Source organism: Balaenoptera physalus, assembly GCF_965194825.1.
Source record: "Balaenoptera physalus genome assembly, chromosome: 19".
In the NCBI taxonomy this organism is placed as follows: domain Eukaryota; kingdom Metazoa; phylum Chordata; class Mammalia; order Artiodactyla; family Balaenopteridae; genus Balaenoptera; species Balaenoptera physalus.
The window spans coordinates 38,663,520-38,689,463 of record NC_138900.1 but is presented as its reverse complement, the minus strand read 5'-3'; the positions used below and the strand labels follow the sequence as shown (position 1 = coordinate 38,689,463).

General features: G+C 49.6%; 1 protein-coding gene and 1 long non-coding RNA gene across 3 annotated transcripts in view; both read right to left on the bottom strand.

Moving 5' to 3' along the window:
• Positions 1-25,944, bottom strand: part of LOC309648414 — a 186,278-nt gene that overhangs the window by 138,968 nt on the left and 21,366 nt on the right. The window lies entirely within an intron of this gene.
• IRX6 (iroquois homeobox 6) lies at positions 11,740-18,638 on the bottom strand. 2 transcript variants are annotated; one of them, XM_082438148.1, is made up of 6 exons: positions 17,285-18,638; positions 16,015-16,272; positions 15,223-15,332; positions 14,721-15,028; positions 13,328-13,930; positions 11,740-12,355 (listed from the first exon to the last, which is right to left on the bottom strand). In XM_082438148.1, the coding sequence occupies exons 1-6, from the start codon at positions 17,327-17,329 to the stop codon at positions 12,348-12,350; spliced, it is 1,332 nt and encodes a 443-aa protein (XP_082294274.1). In that variant the 5' UTR covers positions 17,330-18,638; the 3' UTR covers positions 11,740-12,347. The 2 variants fall into 2 exon arrangements, with proteins under 2 accessions (XP_082294274.1, XP_082294275.1); XM_082438149.1 differs by having other exon boundaries at positions 11,740-12,352.

The window sequence follows — 25,944 nt, the reverse complement described above, 5'->3', positions numbered from 1 at the left end:
GCCGAAGATACTAGAAAAACTATGCCAAGAGGAAGTACATCTCTATCTTCACGATACTGTGAAGTGTCATATAGACTTTCAGTGTTTTATAAATGTCAAATTTGACCCCAGAATTTTTACTTCTTATCATGGAACTTGGCCCCTGCTCCTTGGGGGTTAGTGGGCTGGAGAATGGGGAGATGGGGAGCTCCTTGTTAATTCTAGAAGTGGTTTTCTCCAAAAAGTGCTATCCAGGAGGGTTGGAAATGCTCCTTTGGGATATGGGATGGAAATATTAAAATGATCTTACTTTCTATATTTTTTAATGTCTATTTTATATATACTTAGGTTGTATATATTATATATACTTAGGTTGTATATATATAACACATGCATGTAATTTACAAACAAACACACCTATATTTGGGGTGCACCTTTAAAAAATGTTTACTACTAATAATAGACATTTCCTGGTCTAGAAGAAAGGTCCTTTTGGGAGATCACTGGCGCCTCTAAGAGTCTGATGAAAGATGAGGATGCCCTCTCCCCAGGACACTGCACGTGGACACAGTTCTACAGACGGTTTGAGGGAGGTTCAGAGCCCCCCAAAGTCCAACTGTGGATCCCAGGGAAAGAGTTCTTGCTTCCAAATGTCCTCATCAGGAATTATTCCAGCGTGTCTTTAGGCCACTGTAACATCTGGTCTCCCAGCAGGGCCCTCAGGTCAGGAGCTGCCAGCCGGCTCTGCAGAGCCTCTGTGTTCATGCTCTTGCAGACTTCCCGAGCCAAAAGTAAGGGACCCAAACTAATGGGTACTCTCTTGTCACCCACCTCAACAGGACAGCCCCAGGGAACACAACCGTCCCTTCTATCCATCTCTTATTGTTCATATTTGTGTATGTACACACATACACACACACACAGATTTATTATGTATTTTTCATGATAAAGCACAATCTTGCAGAAAATTTGGAGATATAAAAATGTAAAAACCAGAAAAATGAAAATACCCATAATCTCATCTTCCAGAGAAAACCACTGTTCTCATTTTGGCACATGATCTTGCAGTGTCTTTTTCTCTGCGTGTTTGTACTTATGAAAAGATGATTTTAACAGCTTTATTGAGGTATAATTGATACACAAAATGGCGTATATTTAATCTATACAATTTGATGAGTTTGGACTGATGCATACACTGGGGAAACCAAGACCACATTCAAGGTAACAGATATGTCCATCACCTCCCAAAGTTTCCTTGTGTCCCTTTTCGTGTGTGTGTGTGTTTTTAAATAAATTGATTTATTTTATTTATTTATTTTTGGCTGCGTTGGGTCTTCGTTGCTGCGCGGGCTTTCTCTAGTTGTGGTGAGTGATCTTCTCATCACGGTGGCTTCTCTTGTTGCGGAGCGTGGGCTCTAGGAGCTCGGGCTTCAGTAGTTGCGGCACACAGGCTCAGTGCTTGTGGCTCACGGGCTCTAGAGCACAGGCTCAGTAGTTGTGGTGCATGGGCTTAGTTCCTCTGCGGCATGTGGGATCTTCCCGGACCAGGGCTCGAACCTGTGTCCCCTGCATTGGCAGGCAGATTCTCAACCACTGCACCACCAGGGAAGCCCTGTGTGTTTGTTTTTGTTTTGCGGTAAGAAGACTTAACATGAGATCCACCCTCCTAACAGATTTTCAAGTGCACAATGCAGTATTGCTAACGATGGGCAGGTTTTTCTTGAACAGGAATGAGGCAGGTAAATCACACTTTAGCCAAAAATAAATAAGCAGATGCATATATACGGAGGTTCCCAGGATCTTGAACTCAAGGGCAGAAATCTGGGCTCTTTTCTTTTCATATGCTTTTGACTTACTCGCCAACTCTCTGTAAACCTCCCCTTCCCCCTGCTTTGTCCCTCTTTTCCTTTTCTGGCCTTCCTCTCTCCTTCCTCATTTATTCACCTTTCCAGGTTGGTTTTTTGGGCATTCTGCCTCTGATGGGTCACTGAGCTTGGTGTAGGGAGCAAGGTGGACAACACCGACTCCTTTCTGTCCCTCCCCCCCATCCCCCGACTCATCCTGCCATCTCGTTTTCTTCTTTTTTGTCCCGAGTCACTTTCTATCATTCCATGCCACCTGTAGGCATTCACTTTTCTCTTTATAACTTACCCCTCTAGAAACATTCACATATTCGGGTACCTTCTCTGACAGTCAGTACTCCATAAACTGTCAGCACCACACAAGAAGCCTCTCTCCGCTGAATTTATGGCTTTGGCAAAGCCATTTCATAAAAAATGATTAATGATAATTAACATTTTAACTTCAGGCCATTTAATGGCACCCAACAAAGGGGTCAAGTGAAACTCATGGGTGTCATATGTCAAATGTCACAGTGAAGGGATGGGGCTGAACAGGAGCTGAGAGTTGGGTGAAGAGAGAGTGGGAGGAACTGCAGACAGAGCTTCTGCTTCCTTGCCGGGGCCTGTTGCCTCCTTGCCCACAGTCAAAGGGCTACCGCCTTCACCCCACATTAGAAGTATCTCTCCTTCAGTTAGAATGTAGGTTGGAGTATTTGGTTTTGCATAAAATGTAATAATAGCCCACACCCTTCTGCTGCATGTGTTCAATGCACAGCGTGTTGCACATTAAGGGAAATCTGCTGGATGCCCAGCATTGAGGGACTTCGATTCTTGAACATCCCAAGCTGCTCACCCTACAACCGGCCCCTCACTCTCTGAAGTCTCTGAGCTGACATCCTCCACGCCCATTCATCTGCACGTTCTCATTTCACTTCCTCCCCCCCAATCCTGGCTCCATCTCTGCTTCTCCCCCACGTACTACTCCCCCCTCTCTTTTATAACAAATTTTTATTGGAGTGTAGTTGATTTACAATGTTGCATTAGTTTCATGTGTACAGCAAAGTGAATCAGTTATACATATACTATATCCACTCTTTTTTAGATTCTTTTCCCATATAGGCCATTACAGAGTACGGAGTAGAGTTCCCTCTGCTATGCAGTAAGTTCTTATTAGTTATCTGTTTTATATATAGTGGTGTGTATATGTCAATCCCAATCTCCCGATTTATCCCTACCCCCTCTTACCCCCTGGTAACCATAAGTTTGTTTTCTACATCTGTGACTCTATTTCTGCTTTGTAGATAACCCTCCCCTCTCTTCTTGCTCTCTGAACGTTTACCCATCAGTGCTTGGGAAACCCCTCCCCGAGGGTGGCCTCCTCCCGCTGCTCTGCCCTCACCCCACAGACGGGACCTAAACACCAACCACTACCAACAAGAAGTTAAGCATAAAGTGAGGCCAAGAACCAATGCATTTCAACAATGGAAGGTTGGAGACCTCCTGGAAGGTAATGAGATGAATGATCAAGGACTAGACAACATGGCAGACACTAGGTACTAGATCTGAAGCCCTGGGAGGTAGGAGCTTGGTATTGAGATAATAGCTGGTAATGAACAGGAACACTCCCTTGGGTCAGTCCCCAAGAAGGAGAAAAGTGTGGTAGTGAAACAGTGCTTCCGTCCGAGGGTGACATCACGTGCCCAGATTCCATCTTTGGGGAATGGCCCTTTGTCGACAGAATTGGGACCTCACAGTGGGGTGACACATGAGACACTCAGGACTACAGTCTATATCATGATCATAGCAGGGACATGTATGGCAAGCTAAGGCAGTTTGTCACTTCCCTAGGGAGCCCAACTATAGTGGAACAAGTTAATTCAGTCATAACCAACATTTATTGAGCATGTGTGTCAGCCCCTGAGCTATACACTTAACATTTCTCAGCTGAGTTCATCGTCGCCATCACCCCACGAGCTAAGTTCAAGTTCTATCCCATTTTATTGATGAAGAAGCTGAGGCTCAGAGAGATTAAGGCAGAAGCTCACCATCACCGGGTACTAAGTGCTGGGGCCAGAATGTGAATCCAGCTTACCCTGCCTCCTATATCTATGTTCTTCATCACACTGCCACGCCACCTCTTGACCAGCTGAGTGTGTCATGGTGGCCACACTGCAGGGGAAGGGCAGACATAAAGAGTGGGTAACCACACAATGTTTCTTTTTCAAAAACATTTAGTGAAAATGTAAAAGTGAATCTATTTAAAGAAAAAAAATCAAGAGAAAACAGTACAAGTTTGGCTATGGCCTGAATCTTGAAGGTGAAATAAAAACTAGCGGAGGCTGATAGCTCTGACATGGACAGAGCAGAGTCCAGTAAGTGGTGCTAGTGGGGTGTGTTTAAGGAGCAGGAGGAAAAAATAAGGAATTTTCCAGTGTAATAAAAAAAAATCCCCACCGTTAGGCTCAGTGACAGTCCCTTGATCGGCAGCGTTCTGACCTTGCCTCGTGTGTCAATGTCAATAGCTGTTGTCACCAGTCAATGGGCCTCCCGTTTGGTGCTTAGAGATTCTCTTTATGCACTTAAAAGGCATCATTAGTACCAAGTGGCTATTAAAGCAGTCTTGCTGTTCAGAACGATTTTCTGAAGCAAATGCAGAGGAAACATGTTGAGGGTTGAAGTCATTAGCTGAGACCACAGAAGGACTGACCGTGGGCAATGGTGCCATTAATCTTGATAAGGGGAAATGTGAGCAATTCATAAAATCTGCTGGGTGAGGTTTCTCCCTAAATGGACACCCGAGAGAGTGACCCCATGTCTTTGTTCCAGGTAAGAGGGACATGTGTGAACTGTGACATCGACTTGGCAGAATGAGCAGGGCAGGCAGGGCTGCCGGGGGTGGGGACACAACAGTGATTTCAGGCTTCACTGGAGAGGCAGGGACCGCTGGGGTGCAGTAGTGGGAAACGAAGTTGCAGCTGGCATTTTACATAATGTATATTATGGACCGGGCACACAATTCTAATGCTTTACATATTAACTGTTTAATCCTCACAACAGTCCAGGGAGGCAGGCACAGGCATTATCATTATTCCCATTTTAGAGATGAGGAAACTGAGGTCCAGGCAGGTTATGCTACTTGCTTCAGGTTGCACAGCTAGTAAATGGCAGAGCTGGGATTCAGACCCTGGTAGTCTGGTTTCAGAGGCTGTGCTCTTGCCACTTGGCTCTACAGCATGATCTTAGAGTGGAGGCACTCAGCCTCCTTCTGTCTTCCCTTGGAGGACAGCAAGGGCTTTGGAGTCACACAGACTTGGATTGGAACCCCAACTCTGCCATTTTCCGGATGGGCAGCTTGGAAAAAGGACTTTGCTTCTTAAGACTCAGTTTCTCCGTTTATAGAGTGTTATGAAATCATATGCAGTGTCAGGTACTTAATGGCTCTTGAATATATGTCACTGCCTTCTTCTTCCACATTGAGGTTACAGACACATTGCCAGGGCAGGGCATTTTTTAAAAATATATTTATTTATTTATTTGGCAGCACTGGGCTTTAGTTGCGGGATGTGGGATCTTAGTTGCGGCATGTGGGATCTACCTCCCCAACCAGGGATGAAACCCGGGCCCCCTGCATTGGGAGCACAGAGTTTTAACCACTGGACCACTAGGGAAGTCCCCAGGGCAGGACATTGATGGGGAAGTATGATGGGCAGCTAGACGCCTGCCCCAGCCAGCACCTCTGTGGCTAGGGGCTGGCCTGGACCATTGGTGAGAGAATCAGCACCCTTTTCTTGGTCACCTACTTCCTAACTGACCTTGTCCATCTTGAGTTCTGGGTTAGCGTCTGTTATAAACTAAATGTTTATGGCCCTCCAGAATTCCTATGTTGAAGTCCTAATCCCCAATGGGACTGTATTGGAAGACAGCACCTGTGTGGAGGTGATAAAAGTCAAATGAGGTCATAAACGTAGGACCCTGATCCAATAGGGCTGGTGCCCTTATAAGAAGAGGAAGAAACACCAGAGCTCTCTCTCTCCACCATGTGAGGACATCATGAGAATGCTGCCATCTGTGAGCCAAGATGAAAGCTCTCACTAGGAACCAAATTGCCTGGCACCTTGATCTTAGACTTGCCAGCCTCCAGAACTGTGAGAACATGAACGTCTGTTGTTTAAGCCACTCAGTCTGTGGTATTTTGTTACGGCAGCTCTAGCTGACTAAGACAGAACCCCAAGTCCACACGTTGAATGGGAGAGTAATAAAGTCTGGAACGGCATTCAGAACTGTGCCTTCAGCGATGATCTCAATTTGGGTAAACATGGCTACAGACTCTATGCTACGCCTCCCATTAAATGGTAGAGTTGAATTCCTCTCCTGTCTCTGGACAAGCTAAGCGACTTGCTTAACCAATGGAGTACAGTGGAAATGACATCCTGGGACTTCTGAGGATGGGTCATGAGAAACCTTGTGACTTCCACCCAGGCCTCTTGGAACACTTGCTCTCGAAACCTGGCTGCCATGATGTAAGGGAACTCAAGCAGCCCATGGCAAGGGTGGAAACCTCTGCAGGGGCTGGAACCCCACATCCTCCAGCTCCAGTCAAGTTACCTCTTCTAATACCTCACGGACCAGAAACAAATCATTCCCACTGAACCCTGCCCAAATTGCAGATCTGTGAGCAAAATTAATGACTGTTGCTGTTTTGAGCCATGAAGTTTGAGGGTGGTTTTTCCCTCTGCAATACATAACTGGAACACCAAGAAACACTTCCAGAGGGCTCTTACCCCAGCTCAGGGCCACCTCTGAGCTGTCCCAGGGATGACTTGGCTCATGTACCTAGGGTCTTCCACTCTGTGTACAGGCAACTGGCATATGAGGTGGGCAAGGCTCAAGGAGGTCTCCCTGGCTTGACACTGGCCTTCGATGTCCAGGATGACATCCATCTTTGGGCTCCTTTGTGAATGATGTGCTAAACTGTAACTATCATATCTCATTTTACCCTGGGGAAAATGTGAAGTCCATAGACTGCAGGGAGAAGCCACAGCCTTCTAGACTTTGTCTGCCAAGCCCCATCCCTTACTCCAACACCCTTCTAGAAAATACTGGGGCTGGAAGGAGAAACAGCCTAGTTGTAGTTCGCTGGTTCTCAACCTTGGCTGTACATTGGAATCACTTAGAAGCTTCAAAAATACTGCTGGGTCCCACCCCTAGAGGTTGGATATAATTGGTCTGAGGTACAGCTTGGAGGTTGGTATGGAAAATCAAAACAAAGCCAAACACCTCCCTGGTTGATTTGATGCACCACCAGGGTTGAGAACAAATACTCTAGACTCATCACCATTATCATTGTGGACATTGTTGTTCTAAGGCAGGTTGTCTAAGACTTTAAATAAAGCCAAGTTGGAATTTGGAGACAGACCCAGGCAATGAGGGAAGACCTCAGTCTCTGATGATCTCTTGAATAATAATCACCCTTTACATTGATACAGATTAACTCATCAAACACTCGAATGTGTACAAGCCGTGATGTGAGCTGGTCATGGTGTTAAATAATGCTGAATCTCAGAGTGACACAAATGATTCCCTCTTCCACTTTCTGTCAATCCTCTGATTCACAAAGGAGAAGCCTCCGTTGGTGCTAGCTTGTCTTTAACATCTCTCCAAGTCTTGGCAAAAATTAGGGGTGTTGCCTTGCCACTGATCAACATTCAAGTAACACTGATCTAAATCTTTGTCTCCACGGCAGCTAGAGCAATTATGAAAGAGCTACATGGTTTAACATGCTCTCACCTACCAGGAGAAAGCTGAATCTCAGAGGCATTTGGTGACTTGCCCAAGGACTCAGGTCACTATTTCTCCACCCTCTCCAACTTAGTGTTTAATGAAAATCATGCCAACGGAGGGGGTCCTCCACCATATAACTGGGAGACAGCCGTTGGACTCCATTCTTACTCTGATCTCAGAGGAAGGACCAAGCAAGTCCCACTGAGAGGACGAGGGGAAGAGGGGGCATAGAGGGTAGGACAAAGAAGAAGGAATCATGGAGAAGAGTAAGACTTGTTGGTTCAGGAAATTGATTTCAGAACAGATGCGGAGAAAGAATTTGGTTCAAAAAAGAAAGAACTTTCTATTGCAGCCAAGGCTGCAACAGGAGACAGAGAGAGACCCACCCCCTCCATTACTTTTTTTTTTTTTTTTGCTTAAGATACAGTCTTCCCTTCCTGGTGTTGGCTTTCCCCAAATATGTAGCGATTCTGGACTGCATGCTTGTGTTTGGGCACAGAATTCTCTTACATGCTGAAGTGCAGGGGACTCCAAAGATGCTTCCAAACCTGGAATCCTAGTTAGTCTTCAGACTGCTCGGAGAGGCAAGTTCGTCTCCTAGGTCACCTCTTCCCCCTCCAATAACAACAAATCTTTGTGCTTCAGGATGGGGCGTGGGGAGCCGAACCAGATGAGGCGATTGCATGCCAATCCAGATTAAATCCTGGAGGAAATGTTTGCGCCTGTTACTGGGATGTGATTTATTCTTGGCCAACAGCAGGCATCCTAAGGTCTCAGGCTGAACTTAGGGTCTGGCCACTTGAGGGTCAGCCACTGCTACTCAGATTAGAGGCCCATGAGGCCTCCTAGGGTGCTTGTCACACAAGCAGATCTTCCAGGCAACCTCCCAGTGGGATTCTTTAGTCATGGGCTGACTTTGATGGTGGGGATCCATGGGCTACATTTTGCCAAACACTGACCAGGGGTGTCTCAGACAGCCATGTCCCAGGGAAATGTGGGCAGTGGGATGGGGGGATGCTCTCAGCCAGGATATGGGGGCAGGTCCAGGAGGCCCCAGAAGTCCTTTTCCACTGGATATTCCTGAGAAGGAAGAAGGGCAACCTGGAGTTCCAGAGGCATGAGACAATAGACTCATAGAGTATCAAAGACATAGGCTCCCACCACGTGGGGACACAGCCATCTATGAACCAGGAAGCAAGCTCCCGCCAGACACCGAATCTGCTGGCACCCTCATCTTGGACTTCCCAGATTCTAAAACTGTGAGAAATAAACCTCCCTTGTTTAGAAAAAAAAAAAAAAAAAAAAAAAAAAAAAAAGAAAAAAGACATAGGCTCTTATTCATAATGGAATAAAAGAATTTTAAAATAAGAGAATGCATTAACAGTAGAGCTTAGTGGTTTAGAATCAGTCCCACTTGGGGTTTGACTTCTTTACTTGCTAACTGGATAACTGACATCAAGTTATTTTACCTCTCTGAGCTTCTGTTTCCTCATTCGGTAGATGGACACACTAGTAAGTATAATATAATGGTCCCTGGGACCCTTGCGACATATAAATGAGTCCGTGCATTTAAAGGACATGGAATTGAGGCTGGCACGTGGTAAGGGCTCCAGAAGCTCTTATCGTCATTACCGGGGTCATAGGATGTTTGAGCCAAAAGTGATCATAGAGATCATCTAGTGAGTCCAATGCCAATGTCGTGACTCCTGGTGGGAAAGGAATCAATAAAGGAAGAAGACACGTGTTGTGGCTCCCTCGGCTCAGCTTCTTCTCTCTACCTAGTCCCCTAATGGTTCTCCCCAGCTGAGGGAAGGAGCACGTTAGCCATCAAGGGAGTTTGGAGGGCCACTCCTACAGTCTCTCCAAACCTGAGAAAGTCACCTTGCTGCCTTGACTGCCACTCACTTCGCAGGGCTCACAGGCCAGCTGTCTGCGGGCCCCAGCAGGCTCAGCTGACAGCAGGGTGCTTCCTCCCTCCCCTTGCTCTGGTGTTTAATCAAAACAGTATTCAAAATATGATTCTGGGAGATTATATTGGGAGATTTGCAGGAGGCTCTCAGTGGGGGCAGAGATGGTGGGAACAGATTGCCGCCGGGGGCCGGAGGCTGGGATAATCACAGGCTCAGACTCGCCATTCTCAGGCCTTCACCTGTACTCCTGGAGCCCACCATCAGCTCCGGAGCGGACACTGAGCCCCAGGATGGAGAACTAGATCATCTCTGTACCTGACAGCTGGGGAAACGAAGAGAGGGTAAGGGGGCTGTCCACGGCCACGTAGCAAGGTAGTAATGGGATTGAGGTGGTCAAGCCATTTCCTGGGATTCAAGGCTACTCTTTTTGGCCCTTCTGACACGCCTCTGCCTCCAGCCAACCAGGCCCAGGTCTTTGGGACAACCCTGGGCCGCAGGCTCCTGCTCTGGGTTGTGGTGGGGAGAGGCTGGACCTCCCAGACAAGAGAGAGAGACAACCTCTAGAGGTCCTGCTTGATAGCTGGGCCTCCTTTCGCAAGGCTCAGTGTCCTATAAAGGCTGAATGGCTGGAGGCAGCGTGCAGGTAAACCCACTACCATCCTCCACTGTCCCGCTTCAGCCACGTGACCTCGGGCTTAGGTGGGTCCCTTCTCTCCGGCCTTCACTTTCCCATCCGGAAGTCTGACTCGATGTGATGCTAAGGGCCTCGATGTGATGCTAAGGGCCTCGATGTGATGCTAAGGGCCTCGATGTGATGCTAAGGGCCCGTCTCCTCTCCACTGAATGGTTAGGGGGAGCCCCGCTCCCAACTGGAGGCCCGAGGAACAAGCTTCTGCAGCCTCAGCCGCCTCCCGAGGGGTTTACCTGGCCCCCGAGGAGGGGCTGGGGTCGAGAGCGCCTTGAAAGAAACCTCTGGCTAATGCGCTTTATTACAAGCATTAATCCCGCAAAGCCGACTGGAAATAATGTTTATCTTTTCGCAGTTTAATTTCCCGGACCCTAAGCCGCAGGTCAGTGAGGGCGACTGGAGGGTCCCCGGGGAGGCTGGGGGTAGGAGCAGCTGTTGCCCAGAAGCAAAACCAAAGCAGAGAGGTGGTTTCCTAATAGGAAGCCAGGGAGGGGAGCCAGAGCTAAAAGGGGCCTTGAACCCGCAGTGGAGAGCTCGGTCCCTCTTCACCATCGGTTCTCTGTGACCTTGAGCCAGTCCCTGCCCTCCCATCTGGCCTCAGTTTCCTCATCTGAGGAAGGGGTTTGTGCTTTTGTAATTCATTATCTCTGACTATTCTATAGAAAAGAAGGCGGGGGGGTGGGGTGGGGGGAAGGTGGCCTGTTCCCTTCAGGTTTTTTTAACCCCCTCTTTTCCTCTCTGCAGCCTTCAAGGTTCTTAAAATCTCCTCCCAAGGATGCGGATCCTTCCCGTCCCAGACTTCAGCGGCCCGTCAGGTGGCAGGGTCTGGAAGGCTGTCACTCAGCCACCTCTGGCCGGGCTGGAGCCCAGCAGTGGAGACGCAGCTTCCCGAGGATTCAGCCCCTAGGCGCACACCCCAGCTGCCCTCCCTCCTGCCTTCCCGTCCGCATCAGCTGCCCGGACCTCCCCACTAGGGCGCTGTCCCGGGTTCGCCTCCGTCTCTCCTTGCGTGCAGCGGCGAACGCACTCGCTGGCTAAAGCCGAAGCCACTGCGCCGAGGACACGAACTCAGGGCTGGCATCGGCATCTTTAGATCTCTCATCTCCGCCCCCGCACTCCCCAGCCCTACTCCAGACGCTGCTAGCCAGGGGGACAAAGCCCCCTTCCTCGCTCGTCAGCTCCCATTGGTTGGCCTGTACCGGAAGTGTTTGCTGGCACTAGATTAAATGGAAAGAATGCCCCCTCTCGCCTCTCATCGACCCGGCAAGCTGTCACACTTGGCCGCTGGGGCAGAGGGGAGGAGCGCGGGGGTCCCAGCGGTGCGCCCAGGGACGGACAAGAGGATCCCCATCGCCCCTCCTCCCAACAAACTTAAAACCCAAGTACGAACCCGGAAACAAATGCAGCTTCCACACAAATATCCTGACGGCTCCACACCGCCCCTTCCCTGCCCCCAGTTGCCGCCCCCCTCCCCAACTCCCAGGAATCGGCCGGGTGTCTGCCGGGCTCTGCGAGTTGGCCGGGGCCGCAGTTCGGTGGGCTAAGCCGCAGGCGCCGTGGCCTTGACCATTCCCTTGTCAGTTTCTCTCCCAGCTCCGAAAGGGACTGAAATCTGCATCCTGTCCCCAGAACCACATTTCATCCTCCCCTCCACCCCGACCTTACCAGGCTCCCCTGGCGCAAAGAGGCCACACAGCTTGGGTTCGGTTGGATTATTTTTAAGGACACAAGGAGTGGGGAGGGGGAGAAGACCCACGTGGTCCTTAGGGGCCAAGTCAGCATTGAAGTTACAAAGTGAGGGTGATGGGAGTGAGCAGGAGAGGGAGTGGCTTCAGACCCCGAATCCAGAGGGGAGAGGGAGACTTGGATGCTGAGTCGGTGCACGGTGCAGACTCGCCAAGCCTTCCCACTTGACCTTCCCCAAGGTGCCCTGCCACCTCCTCCGTGGGATCTGACAAAATGCACGTCTGCCAGCCACTCCCAGCTCTGCGTGCGAGGAGGGCCGGTAGGAGGGTTTCTGTGTGTCTGTCTCTTAGGCAAAGTGAGAGCCCCGGACCCTGGGGAGGTCTCTCAGCTTCTTCGTGTGGAGGTGAGTTCCAAAAAGTAGGGCTTATTTCCAAGATTCTTCTGCAAATCGCAGCCTTTGCGCTAACCTGCTGAGAGAGGAAAGGTTGATTAAAACCCGGAGGGCCACTTGGTGGTGATTCCTAGGAAATCTGAGGTCAGTGATGTCTCATCCAAAGGGAATCAAAGGTCTAGAGGCAATTTGCTTGCCAGAGGTAACATTTGGACCCCGTTATGTGTAAATTCAAATAACAGTGTAACCCAATTTTCTAAGCCAGTAGCTAATCCTGAGAGAAATTACTTCAAAGAGCAGAATCTGACAGTAATTGCTGGAGGCTGCCAAATGCTTCGGGAATGTCCCTTTGTGGGGTGAAATTCCCTTCCACCAAACACAGCCACAGAACCAACCAGGGGCAGGAGACACTGATTGGCGGTCCTGCCCTGCTTGGGGGTGAGCTCTTGGTGGGGGGTGCGGGGCTTTCCAGGGACAGCACCCACCTGAGCTACGCCCCTAGGGATTTAGTGAGCGGCACAGAGGGCTGCAAGCTGAACTTAAGCACTGGCCTTGAACCGACTGTAGGTATCTGGCCCTTCCCCTCAGACTTCCGGGAAAGCCCTGGTACCTGCCTAGCCCTAGCAAAGTCTTGGTACCCGAACAGCAGGAGCCAGCTGGCTTCCTCTGAAGGGCAGGCAGGGGACAAGGGTGCCTGTGCCGGAGAGGGTCATGGTGGTGCCCACCTGGCACATTGGGCTGAACAGTGGTGAGATATTAGCTGTCCATCTCTTCAATGACTTTCTAAGGGTTTTCTAGGCAAGTTACTGTCTCATTCTGAGCTTAGTACTATTATTTGGTTTTAAGATTCGGTAACTAGAACTTTTATCTCTAAGCTTCTGTTTCAAGGAGTGCTGTGAGACAATCTTGTGCTAGGTCTGAACCTGGGCGTGCTGGAGAGGCAGAGAGAGTGTGCAGCGGCTGGGCACCCGGGGGGTGGGTGGATGGATGTGTGTGTCGGGGGAAGGTGTCTTTTGGACAGACGCTCCCAGCGCCGTTGGGGGCCCACTACCTTCTGCACCCGACTGGTACTGGCACCGCACTGCTGGCGCCCTCCTCCGCGGGCACGGCGCACAGTCCAGAGGCAGGCCCTGTTGTGCAAACGAGGGGTTTCCAAAGGCTTTGGCTACTCGGGAAGACTCTTCGCACGCGGAGTCTCTGGGGACCGCGGGTCGCGCGCCGGGGCCTGGAGGCTGTCCGTGAATCAGATGGCACTCAGGACTTCGCGGCCTGGACAGGTTTGGAGGTGCCCCTTCGACGCCGCTGCCTGCCGCAGTGTGCGCCAGAGACCAGATGCGCGGTTTCTCGCTGCGGGGGTAGTGCATGGTCAAAGTGCGGCCTCCTGGCTCGGCCCGCAGGAAGTCGGTTTCTCCCGACCTGGGGGGCTCAGTGAACGAGAAGCGGGGCGCCGCCAGACTGCACTCCCTGCGCTCCAGCCGGCCCTCTCGAGCTGCGGCACATTGTGCCGCCGGTGGCGACTGAGTGTCTTGATGGAGCTCAGCCAGCCTGTCCGTAGCTGTGGCCACTGCCTCCTCTTCATCCGCCTCCTCTTCCTCTTCTTCCTCCAGGTCTTCCAGGTCACTCAGCCCCCGAGCCTCCTGGCTAGCAGAAACGTCTGCGGGAAATCAGGAGCGAGTGAGAAAAGCCCCAGGCCCCAAGGGAAATCCTCGGGAGTGCCCATCCCTGAGAAGCTTTTAGCAAACGCGCTCTGCACTCAGGGCATTCTCGGTGTAATTCACCAGGATGGCCACACCGCCTCCTACATTTGCCCCCGGGGTGCCGGCGTGCCGCAGGAAAAGAATTCCCGCCCCTAGACCTGCCCCCACCCTTTGGAAGACTCCTCCCCTCCCATACCCCAAGGAAATGTCCACTTTTCGCTCCCTAAGACCTGGATCTCAGTTCCTCAGCCTTAAAAAAGCAAGGGAAAGTTTTTATCCAGTTCCAACACCCACAGGTGGCTGGTGTGTATTATTTAATTGAGAAAATATTTACTGAGTACCAACTATGCGCCAGACATCATTTAGGCATTTAGGTATTAGGAACTTAGAGAATACAGCAGTGGATAAGACACTTTCTAGGGGAGGTGACATCCCTGAGGGGGTAAGTATGGCACATAAAGTAGGCTGACGTGATAGAGAATAACTTGGGAAGCTAGTTGGCGTGGGTCGCCAGGGAAGGCTTTTCGGAGGTGGCACTTTCAAGTCGAGAAGAAGCCGGCTCTGTAGGGAATTCCAGGCAGAGGGAACCACACAGGCAAAGGCCCTGAGGCATGCAGGGGTTGCATGTGCAAGGGTAAGCAAGGGGGTGCCTTCATAAAAGCTACCCCACGGGGTGGTTGTGAAAATCCAATTAAACTGCTTGATGGCTGGAAACCCACGCAGGTTGGGGCAGAGAACATTCGGTACCTTTGGTGTCACCATTTAGGCAGCCCAGCAATTCCTCTGCTCCACCCTCCTCCTTCCTCTCCTCCCCGCCTTTGTTCTTGGGCGCCCAAGTCATCTTGTTCTCCTTCTTGAGGCGCCGGCGCGCGTTGGCGAACCAGGTGGACACCTGGGTGAGGGTCATCTTGGTGATGATGGCCAGCATGATCTTCTCGCCCTTGGTGGGGTAGGGGTTCTTGCGGTGCTCGTTCAGCCAGGCCTTGAGCGTGCTAGTGGTCTCCCGGGTGGCATTCTTTCTGCGCCCAGCGCCACCCAACTCCACCGCTCCGTACCTGGGGGAGAACTTGGCTCACAGTTCTGGGGTGAGGAACCTGGGGCTGCAGTCAGGAGACTGTTTACGTCCTGGAAGTGAGGTTCTGCTCCCCATCCTAGCACACAGCCCCCCATGTTCTGTGGATTGGTCCTACCTTGGCCAGGGAGGGGGTAAAGGACTTGCGATGCCAGCCACCAATGCCCCATGCCTTACCGGTCATACTGGTACTGCCCCAGGCTCTGCTCATAGGGATAATAGGCTGCTGGTTGCGCCAGGCCGGGTGTAAAGTTCCCTGCAGCCTCCTTAAATTCATACTGTGGATTCTGGTCGGGGAGGAAGGAAGAATTCAGAACTACATCTGGGGAGGAGGAGGGGTGGGGAGTTGCTAAGGGTGTGAACTCTGGAGTCAAGTCTGGTTCCAATTGCAGTACCACCACTCGCATTGGCTGGGTGATCTTGGGCACAGTTGTTTAACCCCTCTATGCCTCAGTTTCCCCTTGGTAAAATGGGATAACAATAATGCCTAGAGGTTATTGAAGAAGAATGCTTGACAGAGCTCCTGGTGCAGAATAAGCAGTAGTTAAATATTAGCTGTGAAGATTACTGTTACTACTTGTGCCCCCCAGCCCCTCCCCCCTCCCACCAGCTGGGGAACTTTCTTTACTCCCCTTCCAGAGCTATTCCCTGACCCTTTCTATCTCTGTGACTTTGGGTAAGGTTATTCGAGCCCCTCTGCACCTCAGTTTCCTCATGTGTACCCTGAGCCTAGTGATGACTTGTCTACTTCACGCAATTAATAGAGGTACAGATGCTTTCCAAACAGGACAGACTCCTGTAAACTGTAAAGATTTTTTTTTCTTTATATACAATCCTAACCTTTTCCTTTCCTCGGAGTTGTGCGTCCTTCCTAGATGGAGATATCACACTGGATTTCGCCCCTGCCGCTCCTGCCCCCAGGACGGTAGGTTTTGACGCACAGACCCAGGCTCCACCCCAGCTACTCACCAGCGCCCCGTACAGCGTGGGCGGCTCCGGGCTGTAGGGCAGGTAGCCTGCGTAGCTCTGGGCAGCTGCAGCGGCCGAGTAGGGAGCTCCATAGATGCCCAAGGCCGCGCCCAGCTCGGGCCTCGCACTGCCCAGCAGCCGACTGTCGTAGGGTGCGAAGCAGAGCGCGGCCGCCGGGGTGGAGCCTGAGGCCACATCTGGGACCGAGCGCGGGGCGGATTCGCAGCAAGTGGCGTTGGAACTTGCAGACACCAGAAACTACGGGGGCGAGAGAGGGGGCACCGGAGGTCAGAGACCGGCGCCTCGGGCTGGCGGGAGAGAGCGGCGGAACTGCCAGATCATTCCTTCATTCAATATAAACTAAATGCCACCTTGTACTTGTGCTGACCGTTCTGCTGAGGACTGGGTCAGGAATTATCCGTAGACGCAATTTATCCAAACTGCCTTCATAAATACTCCTAAACCTCTGCTAAAGCTCCAGAGTTCCAGGGGCTCCGGGTCATGGGAAGGTTCTAAAACCCAAATTACAGAAGCCAGCCTCGGCCAGTTCCCTCGCGAGCCCTCCCTCCCCGGAGTCACAGGATCCTACAAAGGCCGAACTTGAAGGTAGTCTTGGAGACCACGTCTCACTCCTGCTCCCATTTTATAGATAGGGAATGAGGGCTAGAGAGAATAGGAGACTTATCCTAGAGCACAAAGCGGGGCAGAGGTCAAGTGGGACTAGCCCTCTGGCACTCTGCAGAGAAACTGAACAGGGGTGGGCTCTCCAGAATTTCCCCAGGAAACCCTGTCACTGTACAGTACCCACCCAGGTCTGGAAAAATCGAAGGAACCAGAAGCAGAGCGCCTGGACCTGCCCATGGAAAGGGAAGGAAAAGAACAGAGGACAACAAACGAACAAGCCCAGAATAACAGTGAGACGGACAGGGCTCTGGACTGGAAGTCTGAGACTCTGCTGGCCACCTCGGATATCTGTACAATAAGGAGGCCTCTCTGTAAGACTCCCGAGATCCCACCCACCTCACGCAGCTCGCGTGGCCAGAGTGCCCAAGTTTCGGGTCCCACGATTTTCCAGCTTACACTGGGGAAGTTGAACGTTCTCAGCCAGGGATTGGGGCTGTCAGAGGGGTCGGTGGTACATTACCCAGGTGCCCGCTCTCTCTGACTTCCCCGGGGACTCGTGGGAGAGGGGGGCGTTTAGGAGCAGTCTCTTGCACTAGGCGCTCCCTCCTTCCAGCCTGCCCCCATCCCCCAAGGGGGCGGCTCTTACCTGGGAAGCGCTGCCATAAGGGTGTCCAAAGTGCGGGAAGGACATGGTGGCTGTCCGTGACCCACCTCCCTCTTCTCTTGCGAGTTCCCGCCTCTGCCCCGCGGTTCTGCGCCTCCAGCCGTCCGCGGCCTCGGTTCCTTACACGGTTGCCGGTGCCCAGCGCCGGCTCCTCCGCCCGCTTGGCGCGACTGGAGGCAGAGCCGAAGGCAGCCCGGCTGCCGAGCCCTGCGCTCCAGAAGGCTCCCCTCCGGCCCGCGTGGTCCGGAAGACAGAAGGGCCCATGGATGGGCAGGGGAAGGGAGAGGATGCGGGTTTCCAAAAGCGCGCGGTGGCGAGGCAAGGTGAGGCGCGGCGCGGGGCCGTGCAGCTCCCGAGGTGCCCCAGTCCAAGGTGGCCAGAGGCTCAATGTGACGTCACGGTAATCCCGGGCTGCCAGGCGGGCCCCCGAGCCCTGCGGCCCCGGGCCACCAAGCCTGCCAAGCGCAGCCAGCCCGTGCGCGCGCGCGCACTCACCACACTCACACTTGTTCCTGGAGGTTTGTGCAGCTGGTGAGGAAAGTCAAAGACCCTGACCCTCTCTGCCTGGCGCAGGATCCTACCGTTTTCGCCTTAAACTCACGCGCGCGCGCACATACAATCTCACCAAATTACCCGGGAGAAGTAGCAGAAACGCCTCCCACTGTGCCGCGCAGGCCCCGGGCGCAGCGCTCTTACCTCCTCCCCTGCGGCCCGGAGGAGGAGAGAAGCACCGGGCAGCGAGGGAGGAGAGAATACAAAAGAAGAGACTGGAGAAACTACAGGAGAAAAGTGGGGGAGAAAGGCTAGAGGGAGAAGGAGGAGGGGAGAGGAGAGAGATGAGAAGTCTAAGTGAATAGAGGCGCGCGGGGGAGGGGAGGAAACAGGGGTGGGCGAAGGCTGGGCGGAGGTTGAAAGCTGGCAGGTGGAGGAGAGCAGAAGCTCGGGGGAGAAGCCTCCAGCCCGCCGCCCCCGCCCCCGCCCCTCCGCTGCAGGAAAGTTTGTTCGCGCCACAGGCCCCGAGCTCGTTGGGGCAGCGCTGGGCAGCGTCAGTGGATCCCATTGTTCCGGCCGTCTTTGTCCTCGGGGACCTGGCTCTCCGCCCCAGTCTCCCTAGGACTCTAGCTCGATGCACGCTCTCCATGCCCGGGGCTTTGCCAGGGCCTTGACCCCGGGGCTTCTCTGCGGCTTTCAGGCCCTCCAGTAGGCCGAATAGCGCCCCCTCGAGGTCAAGGTTCGATACCCCCTTCGGACTCTGCCAGGAAAGGCGCCAAGTCTGACCCCCCGGCATCTGCAGGCCACGGGCTGAGACTCCTGGGCGTCTCCTCCGAAGGCGAGACTCGGCTGCCTCGTGCGCACGGCGAGCTGTGTCCACGGGGGAGCGGGGAGCCGCAGGAAGGCGCTGGGGCCGAGCTGCAGCCGCTGCGCTCCGCTGGGGGTGGCGCTGGCGAGCCGCGGTTCAGCGCGCGGGGAGGGCGGCCCATTCCCTGCGCTCCACTGGGTCGCCTGGCTAGGCCTAGCGGTCTGACCACCCCCTCCATCCCAGGGGCTCTCAAAAGGGCACTGATGGGCGGACGAGCTCGTTGGTGCCTGGGAGGGGGCCGCGTCCTCTAGGCCTGGCTCCCGGGCAAGCGGCCGCCAGTTTGCAAGCACCGTAGATCCTGCACTCCCAATGGCTCAATCCCCAGGCCCGGAGCCTCCCCGCTGAGGGCCTCTGACCTGCGACGTCTGGGGGTGTAAAGGGGCTGCCGGCCTGGTGGTGGTGGTGGGTGGCGTTTCGGGGGATGCTACCGGAATCGAATGCCTCGCCTTTCACTCACGGGGTCACCGCGCTTTACAGTTTACAGAAACGTTCCCCCAGGCGCTCTCTGCACCTCCCCGGAGGAATCGGGGCGGCTGGGGTGGTTCAAGGGCCCAGCTTTATCTTCTAGTTGAAACGCAAGAACGTGTGGCGCAGAGGTTAGGAACAACCCGGATCTCTGCCCTCGGTTCTGGCGAGGCAAGGAGGGAGCCCGACGGACAAGGTCTGGGGCCCTGGCCCGGAATCCCTGGCCGCGAGCTTTCCTCCGGCACCTTTCAGAGGAGACTGGTAGGCCCGGAAGCCAGCGACGTCTTTAGAAGGATCGGCTTCTTTTTTCTTTACATATTCTGCAGAACGCGCACCGAGCTTGGATAAGTGCAAACCGAAGACTCCTCCGCCTAAGAGATTATTAACATGAGGACAAGCTCCATTCTAAATACGAACAAACCCAGAGAGGTTTCCTGGCTGCTGCTACAGTGTCGTTACCTTGGAGAAACCTTGCTTTCAACCCGGGAAACTCCTAGTTAGAAAAAGAATTATAGTTATCGCCAGATTGATTTAGTGATAAAAATTAACCGTAATAGATAAGATCCCTCGATTTTTCAAAATGCACTTTGGAGCCATCTACACGTTTGCAGCTTGGATACATCTAAGCTATTTTTTAAACGTAAGAATTGGAGAGAATTCATTAGATTAGTCCCTTGGGGAAGATTACTGCTAATTAATTAATTGCAAACATTTCCAGAGGGAAGGTATGTCAATTGTAAAGTAATAAAATTAGGTAGTTGAAATACTTACTCAGCAACTTTGATTGCCCATTCGTTCCTAAGCAGATTTTTTTTTTTCTTCTTATGACATAAAAATGGGGAGGGTGGTGAGGAAAAAGCATTAGTTCTGTCCCCTGGCAATCTGATTGCAAAGGAGAAACTACCATATAGAATTTATTGATTTTCAGCTGATTTATAAGACCTCTGCGGTATCAATGCTGTGTGCAGGGCCTCCAGGCCTACCTCTTGTCTTTGCTCTCTAGGATTTGAGAAAAGCAACAAGATTTTTCAAAAGAGAAAGAAAAGAGGAGGAAGAACAGTGGTGAAGTGGATTGGGAGCTGAGACTCTGAAGATGCTTCAGCATTTTTTTTCATCTGCAGAAAAGAAGACAAACAAAAGAGTAGGTTTTCTGTTAAGGCATCTTTCTATTGTGTCCAAAGTTGCTTTAAGGTATCAGGATGTCTTGGGGAGGAAGACTGCAATTTCCAGGCACGGGAGACCTTGATTTAACATTTCTTTCCTGGGGAGAGGCTGCACCCAAAGCAAACCTACCTGGTGCCGCTGACATTTGATTGTCACCACCTTAAAAAGGGGTCTATGTTCCCTAAAAAGGGGTCCTATGAAGTGTGCCTTTTCCCATTATTTTGGGGCCCTCATTACAAAACCAAACCATCAGGTTCAACCAGTACCAACCTCTGACTGGCAGAAACCTCAGGTGAAAAGAGGTCTTTCCTGGAAGGTGCTTCAGGGAAACTGCCGTGGAATTTGCTCTCGTCCTCCTGACTGTCGACAGGCACTCGCCTCTGCAGCCAAAGTGCTCTGAGCTTCTCCACCGTGCTGGCTTTTCATTGCTTTATTCAGCGCCGACTAATTTCGTTTCGGGAAAAATGCCCAATTGTCTATGTGTACGCATTGAATTTTACTGAAGCAAGTAAATAAGCCTCTGAAGTACAGACCCTCCCAGTTATATTCAAGGGAGTCATTCCACCTAACGTGTTTTATACAGATGATACAGATTCTTTCGTTGTATAATGCCACATGCCCTGATAGTTCCTCTAGCTGCTCATTAAAACAAAGTCAACAGTCAAAGGCCTGTTTGGAGGAGGGAGAACACTAATCCACATCGTTTATTTGAAGTTCATGTTGCTTTGCTTGAAATGCACTGAAGGTCCTGAGCCGGCAGAGTAAAGGATGTGTCTTGACAGTAAAGCTGAGTGCAGGTACCACACACACAAAAAAATCACATTGCACTATTTTGAGTTAAATAGCCATCATTTCCTAATGATTTAGAAAGACAGCACATTTTACAGGGAGGGGATGATCACTCCCAAATGCCCCAAATCAACTTCAAATGCCTCAAATCACAGATGGAATGCGTAAGTATATGGATAAAGTAACACCGATGAAAATGTGCTAAATTATATTTTTTAAGTATGAGATTTTTAGTGACGGTTTTTGAACTGGGAAGAATGAAATTTCCTCAAATCTATGCATGAATGAACAAGTGCATCTGGACAGAAGCATCTATAATTTATACTGATCAGTCACCGCAGGTCTCCCCGAGTAAAACCGAAATGAACACTAATTGTTTTGACGGAAGTAGTGTGCATGGCATCTGATCGTGAAACACAGCGAGCCCCCTTGCCTGAATACATATTGTCAGCAGCAGCTCTGGCATCAGGAGGGGAAAATAAAAAGGCAATAATTCCCAGATGAGGGAGGGTGCTGCTGTTGCTTGTCAGGAAGGTGGCAAATAGAAATAAAGAATGAACTTCTGGATAAAGTAAAAAACGAGACAATGCAGCAATCCTGGTGTATCAGTGAGCCAGATACAAACCTGAGCTTGGAGTTAAAAATCATAGCTTTTGCTATTTGCTATTCTTTTGCATTTGTAGCATGCTTGGGAGCTATCCTAAACACCACTGCTTTACCTTACTTAAGGTTCATGATAAGGAAACTGGAGAGGTGGGAAGCAAATCTAAGATTACATAACCCAATAGATGAGAGAGGAGGAGCCAGAATTCAGACCTCCCCACTTTGGGTCTTTCCACAAGACCTTATTTCAAACATACATAAAGCCAGATACAGCTGGAGATGTCGTGCCCTGGGATAACACAGTGTAATTTAGCAGAGAAAATATCTAAAGAGATGCTACAGTAAGCACACTCGTTCAGGGTCTCTACTATGTGCTTTTATATCAACTTGTATTATGAAAGAGCTTCTGTAATACTTTGGGAGTTTTAGAAATTTGATGATGGTCATTAATTAAAATAGAAAACAGCAAACAGACCCAGCTGTGATGGATAAGAATATTAAAAAAAAAACCTAAAAACACAAAAAAACACAAAACCAGCAACAACAAAAAACCTCTAAGAAATTCAGCCAAGATTATGTCTATATATCTATGACAGTTTATAAAACAATTAATGGAATTTGGTTAGTGACTATTTTCAGAAAGATATACATATATATGACCGTATATATATAGTCACTAACGAAATTATATATTTATATATATATTTATATACATAATTTAATCTTTGTTTTTGCATCAGTAGACTGGGGGAGGGGGTTGGTACATTAACTTCTCACTTACAAAGCAGGTTTTATGTATAGAAATTCTTGATTATTTTTATCTTCTGGATGGTGATATCTTTCTAATGATAAGCTCAAGGCATCTCAAGGAATTAAAATTGAAAGTTAATGACAGATGTATGGATTTGAAGGCCAGGGAACAGCTTTTGAAGCCAAAGTCTTTGAGAAAAAATATGCATGTAAAAAATAAAAACCTGAAAGAAGCCACACATAAGGACTTGCTAGGATAAGATGCCATGTCTTTTTTCCCCTTTGCGACAGGGCCTAGGAGAGGTCTTGAGTGTACACTTAGGGGACAGAGTCATGGCTTAGACAAGTGGGAAAGGGAGCTGATTTGGTGCTGGCTCTGACTCTAGCCAGGGACTGTGCGTTTTTGCATACAGCAATCTAACTGGACCGTTGCTAACAGGCAATTTTTAAAGATGCTATTTTGTCATTCTTCTTCCCAAAGGATTTCACTGTCGTAGACTTTAAGGCTTCAATTAAAATACGAGCAGCTTCAAGCCATATACATTTTGTCTGATTAGCTGCATTCTGCTGGTATTCTCTTTCACTGTGGTTTCTCCTACTTTTAAAGCTGAGCATTAGAACTGGCCAGGAGCCTTCTTTTTTTTGTGCCACCTGGGGCCCACTACTTTAGGGAAGCTGGGACCATTTGTGATGTCACGTGCTGGCCAGAGTAATTTATGACAAATCTTCTCAAATCAATAAAAATATGGGAAGTATATCATTTCTAAAGGGGGGAAAAAAAAGAGAAACACATGAGACATGCCCATTAAGGGCATAGCCATTCTAATACCTGCATGTCTGCTTGGGTCTGCAATTAAAAACATTCTGATAATAAATCTCCTTGCAGTCTCTTTTAATGCTTTTAACTTTCCTGAAGGTTCAAATTGGTATCCCAAAAATGTGCCAGGACCGTCACAAGGTATTTTATAGACTCATAAATAAATACGGCAATTAATCTCTGCTATATTTCTTTCATATTTGATGACAATTTATTATGGCATTCACCCATTCGGTGCACAAAAACTCTAATGCACTTAAAATCGGATTTCAAACCAAACATTTTATGGGAAAATATAGTATTGATCATCCATTTAAAGATATCATGAAGATGATTCATAACCTGCTGTAAAAAAAAGATCTCACGAGAATCTTACAAATGAGTGGGGTGGTGGAATCGTCTATTCATAAAACCGGAGCTGTTGGATCTGTTCCTCTTGTTTTCTTCATCTATCTTTGAGCTTTCCAGCACTGATTGCTTTCATAAGTTGCTGTTTTATAAGAAAAATCCTTTTCCATGACATTTTTCATAGTGACAGAGGTTGTGGAATTTCTCAGTGAGTATTTTCTCATGCAATTTTTTCTCTCGAAATTCTGTCTGCAGGAAGAGTTTCAGGGGTAATAGAAGATGTTTCTGTTACTTGGAGTCCAAACTATTGTACAGCCCCATAACACTTACGTGTAATTGACAGATGGTGGTGGTTCTAAGCAGTCTTGAGCCCCTGATAGTCTGCAGTCCTCCCATGCTATGAATGCTTGTGTATCTTTTGTGCACACACAGTCCGGGTGAGAATATAGGAAAATCCCGGTGCTGGTCCTTCTCTTCAACTAGCACGTGGTCTGTCTGGGAAGAACAGCCCATATCATTCATTCAACAGATATTTACTGAGTGTCTACTGAGTGCTGGGCATGGTTCAAGGAGATGAGGATTCAACACTAAACGAAACAGGTTCCTGCCCTCATGCACGCTGCATTTGAATGAGTTAAATATTCTAGCATCGTCCTGAAATCACTTATCTAGCACCGTAATAATTTGGGAAAGCGGCTTAATGTTTACTGAATGATCACAAGACTCTAGGCATGAGGTTAAGCACTTTTTATGTTACCCTTCCTTCATTCCTTCACCAAGCATTCGTTGAGCGCTTGTTATTTAAGAGCACTGACTTAGGGGCTGCGGATTTAGTGCAGCGAGACAATGAAAATCCCTGTCCCCATGGGGTTTACAGTTGAGCTATAATGTATACCTGAAATTAGATATCATTTGTTTCGTTTTACAGAAGTTTGAGCCTAAGAGAGCTTAACTTGCCCAGTGTAATAGAGCTAGTTCTGAAAATCTGGGGCTTGAACTCAAGCTGCTGGCTTTAAAGTCTGGGGAAAATAACATTTCCAATTGAATGCTTAATTGTTGAGATGATGCAGTTTCAAGAAATAACCACCTCACCTAATAAACAGATGATCTGAACTGCTGCTATGTTCTTTTTTATAGCAGGTGGTTGGCTTTCCCTATGTTTTTAAGTCTATGTAATACCAAATATCTGCATAGAAATGAAAAAAAATGGAGCAGCTAAATAGATATTTTGGTCCTGTTGACACCAGCACCTTGGATTCTCAGCAGATATTTTTTACATTTGTCTTTGACTGAAGACTAGAGCCATATATAATGTCTAAATGGCTAGGAAAATACATCTCTTATAAATATTGGCTGATGGGCATAGGGGAGGGAGCAATACAGAGCTGGAATTTTAGGGCACCTATGACTCAGTTGCTTCAAATCTACCCATATTACGTGGGTATTACATTACCCATATTACCTGTATTACACGTTCATAAGTTGCTTTATTCTGTTCTCCCAGTCACTCCGGAGGTTAAATAGGGGAGGTTTTCTTATCCTCTTTTCATAAATGAGCAACTGGGGTCCAGAGGGATTAAGCCTCTGGTTCAGGTCACATAACCAATTAGCATTTGAGACAACCCGGGAACCAACGGGTCTCTGAATTGATGCTTGTTCCTCTCAGGGGTTCTAGCACCTTTTGCAAGAAAGCATGAAGTCTGACCTTGGATTTCTATACAGGCTTTGGGAGGTAGCCTGGCAGCTCTTCCCATCTCTGTGAAGGCGGTACCTTGCTCTTTCATTTGCCTTTTGCTATATCAGATTTCCCCTGGCAGTTTTAAAGCCACGCATGCTTCTGCTTTCTGATTGTTCAGGTTTATTCTAACAGAGAGCTCAGAAGAGAAAGTTTGCACTGTTCATAGCAATCACACAGGCACGGCGCCGAGTATGAGGCATTTAATCAACAGTGAAGAATCCACCAACAGGACCTTGGGTCTCCTCACCTGCATTTCTGAAACTCTCTGCCCTAAAGCTGGAGTCCTTCAAGGGGGGGATGCCTATATCTGCTCCAGGCACATGCTGCTTCGAGTCTGCAGAGATGGAGACATTGGGCACAGTAGCCGAGAGAAAATGGACTTGACGGAGACAGCATGAAATACACAAGCGGGATTAGACTGTCAGTGTAGACCGGAGAACATAAACCATTTCCTGTGTCACTCTCTAGCTCAAGGGCAGGGGCAGAGCAGAGGGGAAACCTGCAACTATAATTATGAAATATAAATTTATACATATATAAAGGGGAAGACTGAGAGTGGATATTAACCACTAAAACTCCTTTTACATTATAAACACCACAGGGATATG

Coding starts and splice junctions, on each gene's coding strand:
- IRX6 (XM_082438148.1), bottom strand. CDS start 17,329: ATGTCCTTCCCGCACTTTGGACACCCTTATGGCAGCGCTTCCCAG. Junction 16,273..17,284: donor CTTATGGCAGCGCTTCCCAG/GTAAGAGCCGCC, acceptor TCGCCCCCGTAG/TTTCTGGTGTCTGCAAGTTC. Junction 13,931..14,720: donor CCTAAATGGTGACACCAAAG/GTACCGAATGTT, acceptor GATTTCCCGCAG/ACGTTTCTGCTAGCCAGGAG.